The sequence below is a fragment of the Gopherus evgoodei genome, chromosome 1 (genome assembly GCF_007399415.2).
Source record: "Gopherus evgoodei ecotype Sinaloan lineage chromosome 1, rGopEvg1_v1.p, whole genome shotgun sequence".
Classification (NCBI taxonomy): Eukaryota; Metazoa; Chordata; order Testudines; family Testudinidae; genus Gopherus; species Gopherus evgoodei.
This window is the reverse complement of record NC_044322.1, coordinates 877,606-895,921: the sequence shown is the minus strand read 5'-3', so window position 1 is coordinate 895,921 and position 18,316 is coordinate 877,606. Positions and strand designations below refer to the sequence as shown.

General features: G+C 47.0%; 1 protein-coding gene and 2 pseudogenes across 1 annotated transcript; all 3 read right to left on the bottom strand.

The window, feature by feature from the left end:
• On the bottom strand, window positions 1-607 carry LOC115648027 (annotated as a pseudogene).
• A 9,101-nt stretch (window positions 608-9,708) lies between these two features.
• On the bottom strand, window positions 9,709-10,655 carry LOC115648017 (annotated as a pseudogene).
• A 6,354-nt stretch (window positions 10,656-17,009) lies between these two features.
• Window positions 17,010-17,978, bottom strand: LOC115645524 (olfactory receptor 51G2-like). The gene has a single exon (XM_030550304.1). The coding sequence runs from the start codon at window positions 17,943-17,945 to the stop codon at window positions 17,010-17,012; it is 936 nt and encodes a 311-aa protein (XP_030406164.1). The 5' UTR covers window positions 17,946-17,978.
• Window positions 17,979-18,316: the final 338 nt, after the last annotated feature.

Here is an 18,316-nt window from a genome sequence, read left to right as displayed (position 1 = left end):
CTAAACACAGTTTTTGGAATGTATTCCTAGGGGGCGGGATGGGCAAAGGACTGTGCATATCTTCTTCCACGGTGAGAGAGGAGGTGAGTGGGACGCGATGCTCAGCACCTTTTTGAGGATCATCACATAAGAGAGGAAGCAGCGGGTCCAACCACGTTGTAAAGAATGCAATAGATAAGCCATAAATGCTGTTGTCTGTGATATCCGAACAAGCCATTTTCATGACCTCCTGGTGCAGGCAGTAGGAATGGGAAAGTACATTGGCTTGACAGTATCGGAACCGTTTCAGGAGAATGGGGAGTGGGAATATTACGGCCACCCCTCTTAGCACACACGCCAGTCCCATCTTGGCTATTCTTGCCAGGGTTAAGATGGAAGCATATCTCAGAGGCTTACAGATTGCAGTGAAGCTGTCAAAGGCCATCAACAACAGCACAGAGGATTCAATGCATTGAAACAAGCAGATGAAGAACAGCTGGGCAAAACAGGCATTGAGGCTGATCTCTCTAACATTAAACAAGAATAAGCTCAGTATTGTTGGTATGGTGGATATAGATAAGGCAAGGTCTGTGACGGCCAACATGGAAAGGAAAATGTACATGGGCTCATGGAGGCTTGGATCTGTTTTTATAATGAACAGAATGGCTGAATTTCCTACTATGGAAATAACATACATTATGCAGAAGGAGATAGAGATCCAAATATAGACATCTTCCAGCCCTGGTATCCCAGTGAGCATGAACATTGCAAATTTGAATTTAGTGTCATTGACAACTGACATAATGTACTGGGCAGGTCCAAGGAGTTTTGAGCTTTTCTTCCTGAAAGGAAAAAGAACAGGAGATTAGATGATAATTAGTGAGGCATCATTCTGCTCTCAGTGGAAGTCTAGAGAAACCCAGGAGCTCACGGAAGATCAGCATAAATATAGTCTTGGATTTATATCACTGATAGGAAGATAGGCGCTGCCAGACTGGATCAGATCTGCAATCCATCTAGCCCAGTAACCAGTGGCCAGTTCCAGATGCTACAGAGGAAGATGGAAACAGCCCTGCAATAGGAAGCTATAGGAAAACCTGCTCCCAAGGAAAGTTTCCCCCTGACTCTCAGCAGTTTGACATATTTTATGGTGTAAATCAGGAAGGTTTATCACCCATCCAAAACTACTGTAATTGGATGTCCTGATTATGCAGATAAGTATCCAGTCCCTCTTTGAATCCTGCTAAGCTCTTGGCCCCATTGACATCTCTAAGGTGCCACAAGTACTCCTGTTCTGTCTATGGATACAGACTAACACGGCTGCTACTCTGAGACCTTACCACAGACACCTCCACTTTTGACTGTGGCTTATTGTATCATGATATGTGGGTAAATGCATGGCAAATATGGTCATTGTAGTTATCTGTCTTGCATTAAAGCTATATATTAAGTATTTCATTGCCTTGCTACATATATATATATATATATATATATATATATATATATATATATATATATATATATATATATATATATATATATATATATAAATTTTCTCCATTCCTAATAGTCTAAATGCCACTGACTTTTTCCAGTACATGGGATAAATTCTTAGTGACAGGTGCTTAAATAACAGTAGCTTTAACTACATCAATCCATATTTACATGGTAAATTCTATCAGAACTGGACTCTATTAACTATCCCTTACAAAATGCTCCTGGTGATATTCTGACCTGCAAGCTGAGGTGCTTGGCCTGGCCAATGTTGACTGAATCCAGAGAGTTCAATCATCCTACAGGCTTCTCTTCATCCTCACAAGACCTGCATCCTCTCCCTATGCAAGAGTCTATAGATATTTTGGAAGTTACAAGCTGAAACGGACAGTTACTTCAACTCGGCTGGGGAGGGATTGGCCCCACACATAGATTAATAGTGCAAACACTAGGTTTCAACTAATATCCAGTTGAGTGGGCAAGTGACCTCAGCCATGTCCGTGTGACAGCTGATGGGCATAAATTATTGTAAAAGATTCTAACACTCTCTTTTCCTGCACCTCAGCTCTACTCTTTGCTGAAACACAGACCAGCAGTTTTGTTCTTTCAGGACATTTTGGAAAGTCTTGCACAGGTACTTCAGTTATCGTATGCTTGAACCTGAATATAAATGTTTGAAAGAACTTCTCATGAGTTTACCAGGAGACAGTATCCTACAACCTTTCACTGAAAAAAAGAGTTAATAGCAAAACCAATTGTAAACAGTATTTAGAGTATTTGGCATAACATTTACAAGAATGTCAACCCATTCTTTCCTCTCTCATTTTCTTTCAGAGCCGATTTCTCAGGTTAGAGTGGGACTTAAAATGTAGCATCTGTCATCTGGATTTCTTCAGAACCTAAAAATTTTGCAGCATCTCAGCCCTCATTCAGTCACTTTTCAGCAAACAAAAGTCTAGTAGTTCCTCTGTCCCTGGGTTAATAGCTGACTGGTTCTCCTCAGGTTCTGTTCTGTCAGTCAGTAGCCTGTATCCGGAGTGGTAACAGGCATCGGGGTCAGTATAGAAAATATTCATTCCCAGAGCTCCCACACTCTCATACCTACTAACCCCAGCACCTATTATTCAGCTGTAATTAGTGTTTGCAGGAAATGAATTTCAACATCAAATGCATGAATATTCATGGAAATGGAAATTCCCATATGAAAGGTGTCTATTGCTCTCTCTCCTTCTCTGACTGTCTCCGTTCTGTGTTCATAAAATCCATAGCACCCAGAATGTCACTGGATGGACACCGGACACTGGAATGGACACCGGAATGACACATAGCACCTGGAATGACAGACATGGAGCTGAGCTGCCATAATGAATGTGTGTGTTGAACCCAGTTGTTGGGATGTTTGCTATATAACTATTTTGGGTTAACTTTTGGGATGTTTATGTTACGTCTATATTGAGTTAAACCCTGTGGCTCTTCTTAGTTTAATAGCAGGCTGCTGGGAAACAAGCAGGAAGGGAAGCAACAGCTCAGGAAAAGCCATGGCTCAGTAACCACCCCAGGGAGGTTGAGAGACAACACCGGAGCTACATGCTTGGAAGATCTTATTCCTGGGCTCCAGCCATATTACCCAGTTTGTTTTGCCAGCGCTGGGAGTCTCTCCAAAGGTCTGGCAGCTGTTTCTGAGAAGCTCTTCAGACTGACAGGCACAGACAATGCTGAAGAAGTCATAAGGCCCTGGGCCCAGATTGGGAGGGCTTGGGATCAGAGACGTGTACAGACTGTTGTTTGAAAACTCTCTTATTCTCCCATCTTACGCTTTATTCCTGCTGTTCAGATTAAACAGTATTTGGGTTCAAGAAGGCTGGCTGGTCGCTTGTCTCATGGCTGCTCACAGACTCCCATAGGGAAGAACCGTAAGTGCTGAACCCACTCAGATGTGCTCAGCAAGCTGTCCATGCACCACATATTCTAGTCTGGGGTGGGTGGAGGGATTGTGGGATTCCATTCCATTAGAGGGCAGGGACTGAGGCGTGACATGTGGCACTCGGAGACCAGAGAGGGGGCGGAGATGCCGATAGCCTTGTAACTCTGTGGATTAAACACAAGGTAAAATGGTGAAGTCCTCAGCCTGTCAAGAAACACAAATAAGCCCTATCAGACTTGTTACCACAGAGCAACGGAGCTCTGAATTCCTGTGTTCACAGTTGGGCCAGTGAATAAAACCTTTGAAAATGCATTTGCTGACTAAATTTCCAGAAGCAAATAAACTTGAGGTGATTTTTGAATTAGTCACTGAGATTCTATGGTGTCTCTTCTCGCTCAGCCCCTGGCAGGATTAGGACCAGAGCACACGGCACCTCTTGAAATGGGAGCCCTTGAGCAATCCTGACTCGAGGCATTGGGATTTTAATACTCCAAGGTCTCTTTGAATCTCAGATTTCTCTGTAGTCTGAAGAGCCCACTGTGGAACATGAGCAGATGCAGGGGAGGGGTTTCCAAGCTACCTAGTTCTTCCTGCCCCCCAGCCTCTGACACTGAGTCACCCCGACACCCCAGCTGAGTCCTCTGCTGCTGTGCAGAACATCAGCAAATGGAAACAGCTCACAGCCTTTCCCCTTCACTTCACATTTTAAAGATAGTGAAACTTGCTAATGTACCCAATTCCTGCTAGAAGGGGAGCTGCTCACACCAGAGGTTTTCACCCCAAAGGACAAGGAGTCATCGGAGAGGTTGCACGGGCAGCAGGCAATATCTGTTCAGATAAGGAGGCAAGTGTCTTTATGAAGCACGTCTGCATGTTCCCTTGGGGGCAATTAGTCCATCAGGGAATCTCAACTGCTTGGCTTAATGTGCATGAACTTTAACCCTGTCACAGCCAATGGCAAACTGCAGGAGGCCAACCCACACGGGACATGTGATGATGCTACCTAATTGGACTGCAGCGCCAGCCCTGCTACAGGGTCTATTCCTGGAATCCAGGCTTGTCATCACTGTTTGCGTGGTTCCAATTAGTCATCCGGCTACCTCGAGGGCAGACGCGTGGTAACTATGATGCCATCACAGCTGTGATCTTGCTGAAATAAAATATTAAAATAACAATGATATTTAATTAATAATAACTTAGGAACAAATTTCTCCCTGACAGCCCCCTTTCCTGCATTACAAATCCAGAGTGGAGGCCAGAGAAGGGCAATTTCACAAGGCTTTCTAAATGCGAAATTTCCCTCAGATTGTTCCATGATGCAAGGTGCCTTCCCTTCTCCCTGAGGAATGAAAAGGGCGACCCAGGATCCCTAAATCCCTAAAGTTAGGCACAGATCTCAGTGATCCACTGGTAACTAGATCCACCCACCCACAATCTCTGAGCTACATAACTACTCTAGGACCCTCTCCAGCTCCCTGCTAGCACAGGTTCATCAGAGATGTGCTACCAGGGCCTGTCACAGTAGCCACTGCCTGCAGGATCTGCTGAAGGGACCTTGTACAGCGTGCAGGGGGCTGCACAGAGATGGGAGGGCTGGTTAGAGTAGCTGATGGGCACAATACCCCAGCAATAGACTAGGCAGGAATTGTTGACCTTTCCTTACCAGAGTGCAGCCATAGACTCTGTCAGTACAACCTTCATTTACTATATGAGGAAGAGGCAGATGAAAAGCCTCCAATTTCTCTTGTGGATCCTAGCAGCTGCAGCTGGGCAGCATCATGGCAGCTGAAATTTCAGAGAAACTCACCTCAAAGATGGGCGAAAAGGAAACGTTTTTGTTTGGGTCAACATTTTTCGTGGGGGTAAATATCCCTGTTTTCCAGCCAGCTCTAGTTCAAATCATGAGCCTCTGTCCCTCGTGCTATAGAACCACACCTCTAGATGGCAGCACTCGCCCTGCATCAGCCTCCCACACTCAGCAGGCCCTGGACTAGGGTGACCACATTTTCCAAAGAGAAAGCAGGAAACCTGCAGCTGCTTGCCCATCCTCCCCCGGCCCGACGTGTGGGGGGCCACTCAGCTCTCAGCATCTGACGGGGGTCTGGCATCTCTATTCACCGCCCCTGAAGATCAACCCACTTCCACACCTGTTTGACAGAAATGGGGTTTGCTGTTGCCAATGAATTAAGTCACCAAGAGTAATTGGGAAAAATGCCTCCTTTGGCGGGGGGGGGAAGGGGCATTCAAATAACATTTTACAATAAGCAAATTAATTTAAATAAATAGAGGTGTTTTCTCTCTATTACTTGTAAACACACATCGTGTGACTACATAGTCTTTGTGTTGCATTCAGATCCAATCCAAAATTCTTCTAAATAGGCTCCCAATTCTACTGCCTTCCACCCCGGGCCTCTTTTATTACTCACTCCCTGTCATCCAGGAGTTCCATCACTGTATAATTAATATTAAGGCCCAAGAGGACAATGGGGAGAACCCACCTTATTTCTATTTCCAGCATTAATAAAACTAATAAACTGATTTCTCCAAATCCTTTGTCATTGGTAAAATTTACCATTTTCCACCAGGATTGTAAAAATCTCTCTGTCTGTGGGGAATATTTCCAGCTAATGCTGCTGATTTCCAGTGGGAGTGTCCCAGTCATACCCTCTCAAGTCATGTTCTTTACCATGTCACTAATCCACATCTACATTTGCATGCATGCTAGGGCCAAGAAAACACTAATTGGGAGGGCACCAACAGCCTGCAAGAGGCAGAGATGATCCTTTTCTTGGGATTGCTCCTATTTCTCTAAAATTTCTGCCACCCCATCCTGTATGCAGTTTAGCTGATCTAAAGATATACTCAGGGCACTGCTAAATCCTTTAGATGTTGACACACTGCATTTATTTTATTTGCAACCATCTCCTCATTTGTGTTATTAAGAACTCCTACTTTGGCACCAATTGTTCCTAAAATGTCACTTTGCTTTCAATACTTACGCAGTCTGGGAATATCATGAAGATTTACTCAATTCCTCCAGCCCTTATACAAGGGTTGAACAAAGTTTCCACACTGGGGTTCTATTGCTGAAATGTTTGCTAAAGGGAGGCCCATAATTACCATCTTCTGGGTATGAGCTGGATTAATTACCATTTGCTTCTTCATATTGGTTTGACCACATGTGCTCCACTTAAATTACTTACATATGGCTCCAAAATGCATACCTCCATGCCTTTTTCTCCATGGGGTCCCTGAAGGAGCCTTTTCCCTGCCATACTGGGCTGCATGTTAATAACTATTTGACCAAGGCACGCCTTAACCACCCTTTCTTCCAAACATCCTTTTCCCCTATTGTAAACCTCCTGATAAACCTGGGGCTTTCCAAGTGTAAGGCAAAAGAATTTTCCATTCTTCTGCTGGTGTCACTATTTGCAATTTTGCTTCTTTCAAATATTGTCTCTCAGCATTTGGGAATGAGAAATATTTCAGTCTAAAATGAATTGTCTTCTCCCCAGGATGGTCCACTTAGGGATACGTTTCCACAACTGAGTGCACTTAGAATCTGAGGGTTGGAAGGGACCTCAGAAGGTCATCTAGCCCAACTCCCTGCTCAAAGCAGGACTAATCTGCAACTTCCCTAAGTGATCCCATCAAGGGCTGAACTCACAACACCGAGTTTAACCTGCCAATGCTCAAACCACTGAGCTTTCACTCCTCTCCACGTGGTGCTGTTACAATTAATCCTCAGCCTGTCAGATCCCACCCAGTGACATTCACTATATAGGTAGTCTCCAGTTTTTCCCACTAACAAATATACTCCCCCAACAAGTCCATGTGAATACATAAGAATGGTGATGTTGCTGCCAAAGCGGCAGGGATTCTGTAGTTGTCACTGAAAATCCTTTGCAATTTAAGCCATAATGCATTGCCGGTTCTTGTTCCTTCCCACACTGACAGTTACTTGGTCCAAGTTCAAGCCTTTCAGCTTTACTGTTGCAAGGCTGATTCTCCACTCTGACACTCCAAGTGCAGGGGGGCGGGGCGCAAATACTGTAAAAATAACACTTGCCACTCCAGGCCTGTAATGCTGCCACCCCCAAGTGATCGCCAGTCATCGCACAAAGTCTCACTTAAAATCTCCACCCAGTGTATGAAGAACAAATCTCATTCAGAACAAGTTGTGCATTTCATCCTGTTTGCCATGCCCTTATGACAAATTTCTGCAGGTTGCCAACATGGAACTGGAGTACCACTGAGAACTCTAGCACACTAGTCTGGGCCCCCAATTACCCTGTGATAATGTCACAAGCTGCAAACCCCTCCAGCTGTTGCACTCACAAAATATTCACAGGCAGGGATATACCCAGCTGAGTTATGTGAATGCTTTTGCCAGCCACTCATGAAATAACAATAGAGAGGTTTCAGCCAATTCCACCCAGCTCCCCAGCCTAGGAACCCAGAGCTATACTGCCTGGTCCTTGTCGTATGCCTGACCAGTGTAAGTTAATTACATAGTCCATCCCTCCCTCAATCTGGAGAGGACAAAGCAGCAGCAGATTTCCTGAGCAGATTTGATTTTACACTTCAAATAACATACTGTTTTATGTAAAACATTTACATCAGATTTATAAATTATAGAAAGATGGATATTAATTGATTATAAGTAACAAGTGAGCAGATCAAAGTAGATAACCATAAAGCAAAATTGCTATCTGTGTGCTGTAAATGAGACAGAATTTGATTCAAGCAGTGTATCACCCTGATGGTGCAAACAGTTCTCCACGTAAACTGGTCACATGCCCTTGCGTGCTTTCAGGAATCATAGCAGGGACCATTACCCATATTCTGGTTAGAACGTCCACAAGAAAGTTTATTAGGTGGAGATAAGTTTCTTTCATGGCCCATTGTGTTCAGTGATGTGCCATCAAGTTGAATAGTCCGTTGTCAATGTACTGGGCAGACTGGACGTAAGCTACCTTGTGGAAGCTACCACAGCAACAAAAACATTTGAAACACAGGCACATTGTCAGTGCTGATAACTTCAGATACAAAAGTGATAATGCATACATATAGGTTTCAGAGTAGCAACTGTGTTAACAAGTATCCATAAAAACAACAGTAGTACCCGTGGCACCTTAGAGACTAACAAATTTATTTGAGCATAACTTTTTGTTGGCTACTGTCCCCTTCATCAAATGCATACAATGGAACATATAGTAAGAAAACACACACATACATACACACATACAGAGAACATGAAAAGGTGAAAGTTTCCCTACCAACTCTAACAGGCTAATTAATTAAGATGAGCTATTATCATCAGGAGGAAAAAAAAATGTGTAGTGATAATCAAAATGGCCCATTTCGGACAGTTGAAGAAAAGGTGTGAGGATACTTAACATGGGGAAATAGATTCAATTTCTGTAATGACCCAGCCACTCCCAGTCTCTGTTCAAACGAAAGTTAATGGTATCTAGTTTGCATATTGATTCAAGCTCAGCAGTTTCTCATTGGAGTCTGTTTTTGAAGCTTTTTCTGTTGCAAAATTGCCACCTTTAAATCTATTACTGAGTGACCAGAGAGGTTGAAGTGTTCTCCTACTGGTTTTTGAATGTTATGATTCCTGATGTCAGATTTGTGTCCATTTATTCTTTCGCATAGACTGTCCGGTAAGGTCAATGTACATGGCAGAGGGGCATTGCTGGCACATGAAAGTACCTTGCAGAACTTCTCTGTGTGTGAATTAATTTGTGAGTGAATGGAATGTTATAGCTATAACTGATTGCTTACTCTGATTCTTTCTGTATTCACAATAAATATGGCATATTGCCATATCCCCTGAAAAAGATCCTGCTGGTTTCATTTTCAAAGTATAACATGAGTGGGTGTAATATTTATTTATTTTCCTTTCTTTTATATAGAAATTAAATACAGTGCTTCTGTCAGCTATCTGCTAAGATATATCCTTCACAAAATCTGAAATGGCAACCTTGCAACTGGTGCATGGCTTTGGGAGGGAAGAAGCAGAGCAGGGGCAGGGCCTTTGTGAAAGAGGTGGACAAGGGGTGTTGCCTTGGGGGTCATGTTAACAGCAATTTGAAATCTGTCAATTCAGCATGTTGTACACAGAACAGTTCCCCAATTGCTACACTAAACACTCTTCATTCTTAAAACAGCACAGTAAGGTCAAAAAAGTGTTTAATGTCTCTCTGACCATCCAATATGGGATCCAGGGAACAGGGCTCAGCACCATGTCACAAGCCAGCTCTGTGCAGAGTTCGGGCTGAGAGCCAGAGCACCAGGAGAAAACATTAGGTCCTTTTATAAGTAAAAAGCCGGAGCAGCCTGTCCGAGATCCATTTGGTCCTCACACCAAAAATGATGGGATTTAACATGGGGGGCACCAGGAGGCACACATTAGCAAAGAGAATATGGAAATACAGGGGCACATGATGGCCAAACTGATACGTGAGGACAGAGAAGAGACCTGGGAAGTAAAAGCTAAAATGGCACAGAGGTGGGAGCTACAGGTCCTAAAAGTCTTGAGCCGGGCAACCTTTGTGGGGAGGCTGAAGGTGGCCCTGAGGATCTGGGTATAGGACAAGGCAATGAAAAACACATCTACAGTGATGACCAAGTTCGCCACAGTGAGGCCATAGTAACTACTGATGCGGATATCAGCACAGGCCAGATTCACCACAGCTATGTGCTTGCAGCTTATGTGGGGGATGATGTTGGTTCTGCAATATGGCTACTGCCTTGCTAGCAAGGGACAGGGCAGTGCGAACATGCTGCCACGCAACATCACGGCCAGGCCTATCTTCGCCACCACAGGATTTCTCAGAGTGGTGGAATGTCTGAGTGGATCACAGATAGCCACATAGCGATCAAAAGCCATGGCCACAAAGATCCCAGACTCCATTGCATAGAAGCAGTGAATGAAGAACATCTGGGTGAGACAGGCACTGAAATCTATCTCCCTGGAATTGAACCAGAAGATGCTCAGCATTTTGGGAATTGTGCACGTGCACAGCATGAGGTCAGTAATGGCCAGCATGCAGAGGAAATAGTACATGGGGCCATGAAGGCTCGGCTCCATCTTCACGATGAACAGGATGGTGCAGTTCCCCAAGATGGCTGTGACATACATGGTGCAGAAGGGGATGGAGATCCAGACATGAGCCACTTCCAGGCCAGGAATGCCCAGCAGGATGAAGGTGGAGGGGTTGGTGAAGTCGGTTGTGTTGGAATCTGGCATGGATTAGGAGGAGAAGGTGTCCAACTCTCCGGGAGATCAATGTCTCCTGCATCTACCATATATTCCCCTGACTTCCTGTAGGTGCCCAGGGTCTAGGATGAAGGTCTCAGTACAAATGCCTGGATGGAGAGAGAATGTTAATATGAGACACTACATGTACAACTGGAGGATGGTCTCATGGGTGAAACAGATTGCTCACTCTTTACACACAGAAAAATGCCTATTTTATTTTTGAGATTAATGAATTATGAAAAATTTTAACCCAACTAATGCCAGTTCCATTTTTATGGTGCTCCATCCATCAGTAATTCCTACATATTGTGTAGAGGGAAACCTGAAAAGGAACAAGCAGGAAATACAAGTGTGAATTCTGGTTATCCATCATTGTTCCTCAATTCAATTAAATCCATGTTAGAGCCATGCACCCCGTTGTTCAAAATCTGAGAGAGGAAAACACCCAAATCTTTGCCAAGACAGATGCTGGGGGAAATATCCCAATTAGAACACATCCCAGGAAAAATATCTGGGTCTCACCATTAGCGGTAACATGAAAACAGCTGCTCATTCGCAGTAGTGGCCAAAACAAAGAGAAACATCATAGAATGTCAGGGTTGGAAGGAATCTCAGGAGGTCTTCTAGTCCAACCCCTTGCTCAAAGCAGGACAAATTACCAGTTTGTTTTATTTTAACCCCAGGTCCCTAAATGGCATCCTCAAGGATTGAACTCACAACCCTGAGTTTAGCAGACCCATGCTCAAACCCCTGAAGATAAAAGTAAAGATAAAAATAAAGGAAAAATTTAGACAAAAAAAATGGGAATGAAAATTGGGATTTCTTTAAGAAGAAATTATTACCTAGCTACAAAACCAAGATTCTACAGTCAAAAAAGCAGAAAACTTTGCACAAAAACCCAGTTCAATGGCAAAACACAGACAACAATTAAAGGGGGGGAAGGGGAAGCAACATGTAAGAAAGAGGAAGGAAACTTTTGCAGATAACGATATGTTCAAGAAATATTTTTGTTTCGAAGCAGTATCGATTGCTCCTATCACCTGAGGTGATGAAATACTTTCCAGTGCATTAGCAGTCAAGGAGGATTTTAAACAGCATTGACACAAATAGAACAAAATGCATGACTCAGTTTTTACAGGCAGAAGCCATTGTTTACATGCTACCCTGAACGTCTTTAGGTAGACTTCTTATGTGGATTGGAGCCTTCCAAGATTCATTGTCCTTTAAGTGTTTTCTTGACTGAACACTTAATTTACACATTCCATTCTCAGGAAGCTGACCAAAATGCTTTACTAAGGTTACTTAGGCCATGTCTACATCTAAAATTTTGCAGCGCTGGTTGTTACAGCTGTATTAGTACAGCTGTATAGGGCCAGCGCTGCAGAGTGGCCACACTTACAGCAACCAGCGCTGCAAGTGGTGTTAGATGTGGCCACACTGCAGCGCTGTTGGGCGGCTTCAAGGGGGGTTCGGGGAACGCGAGAGCAAACCGGGAAAGGAGACCAGCTTCGCCGCGGTTTGCTCTCGTGTTCCCCGAACCACCCTGCAAACCACAGGGAAGGAGACCTGCTTGTTCGGGGAACGCGAGAGCAAACTGCGGCGAAGCTGGTCTCCTTTCCCGGTTTGCTCTCTCGTTCCCCGAACCCCCGAGCAAGCAGGTCTCCTTCCCTGCGGTTTGCAGGGTGGTTCGGGGAACGCGAGAGCAAACCGCGGCGAAGCTGGTCTCCTTCCCCGGTTTGCTCTCTCGTTCCCCAAACAAGCAGGTCTCCTTCCCTGCGGTTTGCAGGGTGGTTCGGGGAACGCGAGAGCAAACCGCGGCGAAGCTGGTCTCCTTTCCCGGTTTGCTCTCTCGTTCCCCGAACCCCCGAGCAAGCAGGTCTCCTTCCCTGCGGTTTGCAGGGTGGTTCGGGGAACGCGAGAGCAAACCGCGGCGAAGCTGGTCTCCTTCACCGGTTTGCTCTCTCGTTCCCCAAACAAGCAGGTCTCCTTCCCTGCGGTTTGGAGGGTGGTTCGGGGAACGCGAGAGCAAACCGCGGCGAAGCTGGTCTCCTTTCCCGGTTTGCTCTCTCGTTCCCCGAACCCCCGAGCAAGCAGGTCTCCTTCCCTGCGGTTTGCAGGGTGGTTTGGGGAACGCGAGAGCAAACCGCGGCGAAGCTGGTCTCCTTTCCCGGTTTGCTCTCGCGTTCCCCGAACCACCCTGCAAACCGTAGGGAAGGAGACCTGCTTGTTCGGGGAACGAGAGAGCAAGCTGGGGAAGGAGACCAGCTTCGCCGCGGTTTGCTCTCGCGTTCCCCGAACCACCCTGCAAACCGTAGGGAAGGAGACCTGCTTGTTCGGGGAACGCGAGAGCAAACCGGGGAAGGAGACCAGCTGCGCCGCGGTTTGCTCTCGCGTTCCCGGAACCACCCAGCAAACCTCAGGGAAGGAGACCTGCTTGCTCGGGGTTCGGGGAACGCGAGAGCAAGCTGGGGAAGGAGACCAGTTTGATTACCAGAGGCTTCCTCAGGTATGCTGGGATACCTGCTTATTCCACGGAGGTCAAGAAAAGCGCTGGTAAGTGTCTATACTTGATTACCAGCACTGGATCACCAGCGCTGGATCCTCTACACCCGAGACAAAACGGGAGTACGGCCAGCGCTGCAAACAGGGAGTTGCAGCGCTGGTGGTGCCCTGCAGATGTGTACACCTCCTAAGTTGCAGCGCTGTAACTCCCTCACCAGTGCTGCAACTTTCTGATGTACACAAGCCCTTAGAAATCAAGCAAGTACACAGGCTATATTCATAACTTCGAATACAACAGTGACACATGCATACAAATAGGATGGATAGATTCAGTAGATCATAACCTTTACAGAGATAGGTTACATGGCATATGTAGCATAAAACATATTCCAGTTATGTCATATATACATTCATAAGCATATTTCCATAGATCCTTATGGGGTGCACCGTCACAGGACTTTGGTCTAACTCAGTATTGCCATTCTTATGTTCTTATATTCTTAATTGTCCCATTGTTCCAACCGGGAACAACGCCCCATCTATGCTAAACGCTTATCACCAAGCAGGTCTGACTGGACACCTCCGTCTCTTCCCTTCGGGTGCTTGTGACCAGAACGATACAGTCACATGCAGCCTGCTTAAACGTAGTATCTTTATTAACAAACAGCACAAAGCATTAGAGAAAATGATTTTAAAATACCAGGCAGCTGTCACACATCTACACTCATCTATCTCACATGTCACTACAGGCTAAGTTACTTGGGCTTTGCTCTAGAGACAGAGGAACAGAACTGGCCCAACTTACATTCTTTTGGGAAGCCAAGGGTCTCCAGTGGTGCAGCTAAACAGGAAAACTAGCTGGGCCTAGCTTTCAGGTGGGCAGGCAATGACAGGGGGTGAGGGGGGGCTGCCTCCCCACACAGAGGCAGATTAGGATTTGTGGGGCCCTGACTGGGCCAGGTAAACTGAGGCTTTCTCCTCACCCCTACCGCAGCCCCCACTCCCACCAGACAGTGGGTTTGGGTTATGGGGGCTTGCCTCGCCCAGTGATCCTGCAGGTTAGTGGGGTCCAGGCAGGGGGATTGCCCCGCTTCCCCTGTCCGGCACTCCTCCCTGTGAGTGGGCCATGTGCTGGGTCTTGTCCTCTCCCCCTCTTCCTGTACCCTGACCCACACCCCAGCAGGAGTGCTGGGAGGGGGGAATAGGGCAAGCCCCCGTGCTCGGACCCTGCTTCTCTGCAGGAGCGCTGGGCAGGTGGAGCAGATTGGGGTGGCCCCGTTGGCTCAGACCCAGTGATTAATCTGCTATTGGGCCAGACAGGCACCCACGAGGCACATCCCATTTGGGCAGGGCATCATCGCATGGGACTGGCAAGAGAGAGACATGGCTGGACATCTGGACACTGATCTGCGGTCAGGATTTGCAGCCAGTGGATTGGGGGGGGGGTCTGCTCGATTTGGGCCCATCCATGAATATGCCCCTCCTCTGGACACAGCCTCATTTCCCTGTGTCTCTGAGAGCATCTTCCCATCTGTTTGCCCATTTCCTGAGGAAGCAGCTTGTGCTGAAACCTGTGTGAGCTTGGGCCCAGTCACCATAGTGCTCAGCCGTGTCCATGTTACCGGGTCAAGGTGTGGAGCTGACCTTTGCCCTCAGACTGCTTTCTCCCAGCCAGACAGTCTAAGGTGAGGCCCCTGTGGATGTTGCTCCATTATTTGGAAGTTAGACCCATTCAGCCTCAATGGCTGCAAACACCAGTCTGGTGACTGTGCTGAATTGTGACACTCCAACATTGCCCTCAGAATTCTACTACCTACCCCTCACTGTACCTTGTATGTATTTATCCTCCTGCCACTTCTGTGAGGCAGGGCAGGGCTATTATCCACCTGTGCAGAGGCTCAGAGACAGCCAATGGCTTGCCCATGGTCACACCTGGCAATGGAATCAAACCCAGCTGTCCTGAATGACAGAGCAGTGTCCAGACGACAGGGCCAGACTTACAGCCATCTGAGTGGTGAGAAGTACGGGTGGATTCTCTGCTGCATCAGCAGAGATCCCTGCTACCATGTAGAGAGCAGGGATGGCTAAGAGCCAGTTACAGTGGTTTGATTCACTGGCCTGTTCTCCCCCTGTCTCAGTGAGGTCTAGAGCAGCCTGGGGGCTGAGCTAAACTCTGCCCAGTGGTAACAGTTTTCAAGTTCACAGCTCACTCTCGCTAACTCCCTGTGGATGGGGCCACCCCAGACTGCCCCCTTGTGGACTGCGGTAGCCCTTCATGCACCCTGCCCTTCCCTCTAAGCTCCATTCAAGACATACTCTCAGCCTGGGATATTTAATACAAGAGCCCAATTTGAGGGTTCACCTTAATTCAGTCTTCTCTAAAACACAAGGTCTCCTACTCTTTGTCCCCATCCTCCTCCTTTACTCAAGAGCCCCCCACCAAACTCCTTTTCGGGGTGAACATTGGAGCAGTCTTGCCACAACCCCTGCTCCTTTTCCAAGGAGTCCCCACCCCCTGTCCCATCTCTTCCCACTAAGCCCTTTCCCCTACTCCTCCACTTCCTCTGAGGCTCTTACCCCCAGCCAGGCCACCAGCCGGGCTGTGGGAAGAGTAACCCCAGGACCTCAGGCTGCTGTGGGGAGACCCAGACTTTCTAACAACCCTGGGATGCACCCTGGGGGACAGGGTCACAGGCAGGGGGCTTCTCTTGGGCCCCTCGGCCTCCTGTCCAGGGCAGCTGGAGGATCTTGTTCTCCTCAAAGTGGCTCTAGCTCCCCGGACACATTTCACCATGGCCCAGCTATAGCTTCTGGCCTGGAGACTGGGTGGAGCCTTGGGGGAAGAAGGGGAGCAGAGGGTGGGGCCTCACGGGGGAAGAAGAGGGGTGGGGCAGTGTCACAGAGGGAGAGGGGCTCCTGCCTCTGTCCTTTTTCTGATTTTGAAAAGGTGGTCACCCCGCAGTGAATGGGAAGGGCAGGATAGGCGCTAGCTGTGACTCTGTGGGGGAGATGAGGACCATTTCCACCCCCTTTCATTGCTGGGGCAGCACAAATGGGGGGAGGAGGAAGGAACCTAGGCCTGAGTCTCTTGCCAGGACTCTTGTGTGTCAGGCCTTCACTCACACATGCCACTCTGCTATGTCTCGGAGGGGAGTGTCCTCAGATGTGTGTTGTGTGCAAAGCCGTGAATGGAGGTAGGGGGCTGCCTGAATGGCTTCTCCTGGGACTCCTGCGTTAACCATGTGTCTGAGATGACACTTTCACAAAGACCTGGCTGAGGGCATAGGGGAAGGGTGAGTGTCTGTGCCCCTTCAGTAGCCCCTGGCCACAGCTGCTGCAGTTCTCATAGATCACACAGCACCCAGAGCGCTCGGGAAGGGCCAGGGGTGTGACTGCAGAACAGCTCTGCAGCCTTTTTTATGGCCTGTGGATGTTTAACCAGAGACAGGACAGTGTCAGGCCAAGTGTAATGGGAAACAACTTCCACATCCCTTCTCTTTATTGACTGTATTGAGAGGAATTATGAGGTTGGAGCAGCCACTGATGTGACTGATGTGGCTCTTTATGGGCCAAGATCTCACTAGTTCCCTGGCTCTCCGTGAACAAAGTCACTTTTAAAACGCTGCTGCCTACCTTGGCTTCCTTCTCCCATTGCACTGTCCTCCCTCACCAGTCCCTCTCCCATTGTTCCAGGTCTTAGACCCTCTCTGAACCTGTCTCTACATAGCACGGATCAGTATCTCATGTTGTCTCAGGTTTAAGGGTCCAGGATGGAATAGGTGGCCCATATTTTTTGCATCCTGTGTCACCAGTTTTGGAGCTGGATGATGAACTGACTCTTCACTTGATGAACACCCTGATTATCCTCTCACGAAGGTGTTTGCTTTTCACACTATACACAATTGGGTTCATCAGAGGTGGGATGAGCAGGTAGACGTAGCCCAGGAGAATCTGAAGCAAGTGAGAAGAGTCCTCCCCGAATCTGTGTACCATGGAAAGGCCGATCATTGGCATGTAGAAGAGCAGGACAGCACAGAGGTGGGAGATGCAGGTGTTCAGGGACCTAAGACACTCCATTTGGGTCGTGATGCTCAGCACTGTTTTAAGGATCATCACATAAGAGAGGAAGATGAGCAGCGAGTCCAATCCCACTGTCAAGAGTGCAATCGACAAGCCATAGATACTGTTTACTCTTATATCTGAACAAGCCATCTTCATGACGTCCTGGTTTATGCAGTAACAATGGGAGAGGATATTGGATCGACAATATTGGAACCGTTGAAGAAGAAAAGGGAGCGGGAGAATTACAGCCACCCCTCTTAGCACACACACCAGTCCCATCTTGCCTATTCTTGGCAGAGTTAGGATGGAGGCATATCTCAGTGGGTTACGGATCGCGATGAAGTGGTCAAAGGCCATCAACAAGAGCACAGAGGATTCAATGCATTCGAGCAAGTGGATGAAGATCAGCTGGGCAAAACAGGCATCAAAGCTGATCTCCCTAGAATTAAAAAAGAATATACCCAGTGTCGTTGGCATGGTGGATATCGATAAGGCAAGGTCTGTGATGGCCAACATGGAAAGGAAAATGTACATGGGCTCATGGAGGGTTGGATCTGTTTTTATAATGAACAGAATGACTGAATTTCCTACTATCGAAATAACATACATTAAGCAGAAGGGGATAGAAATCCAGAGATGGACGTCTTCCTCACCTGGGAACCCGGTGAGAAAGAACACTGCAGAGTTGAATTTGGTGTTATTGACAGCTGACATAATGTACTGGGCAGGTCCGAGGAGTTCTGAACTTTCCTTCCTAAAAGGAAAAAGGACAGGAGATTGGATGACATTTAGCGAGACATCTTCCTGCTCTCAGTGCAAGACTAGAGACTCCCAGGAGCTCAAGGAAGATCAGCAAAAACATAGTCTTGGATTTACACAATAAATAGGCAGATGGACATTGCCAGAGTGGATCAGACCCATAGTCTATCTAACCTAGTATGCAGTGTCCAGTTCCAGATGCTTCAGAGGAAATGGAAGACACCCTGCAATAGACAGCTTTCAAATAACCTGCATCCACTAATTAGACAAATTTTGTGGTGCAAATCAGGAACGTTTCGAGCCCATCAGAGGGTTTTTGAAACAAT

Coding starts and splice junctions, on each gene's coding strand:
- LOC115645524 (XM_030550304.1), bottom strand. CDS start 17,945: ATGTCAGCTGTCAATAACACCAAATTCAACTCTGCAGTGTTCTTTCTC.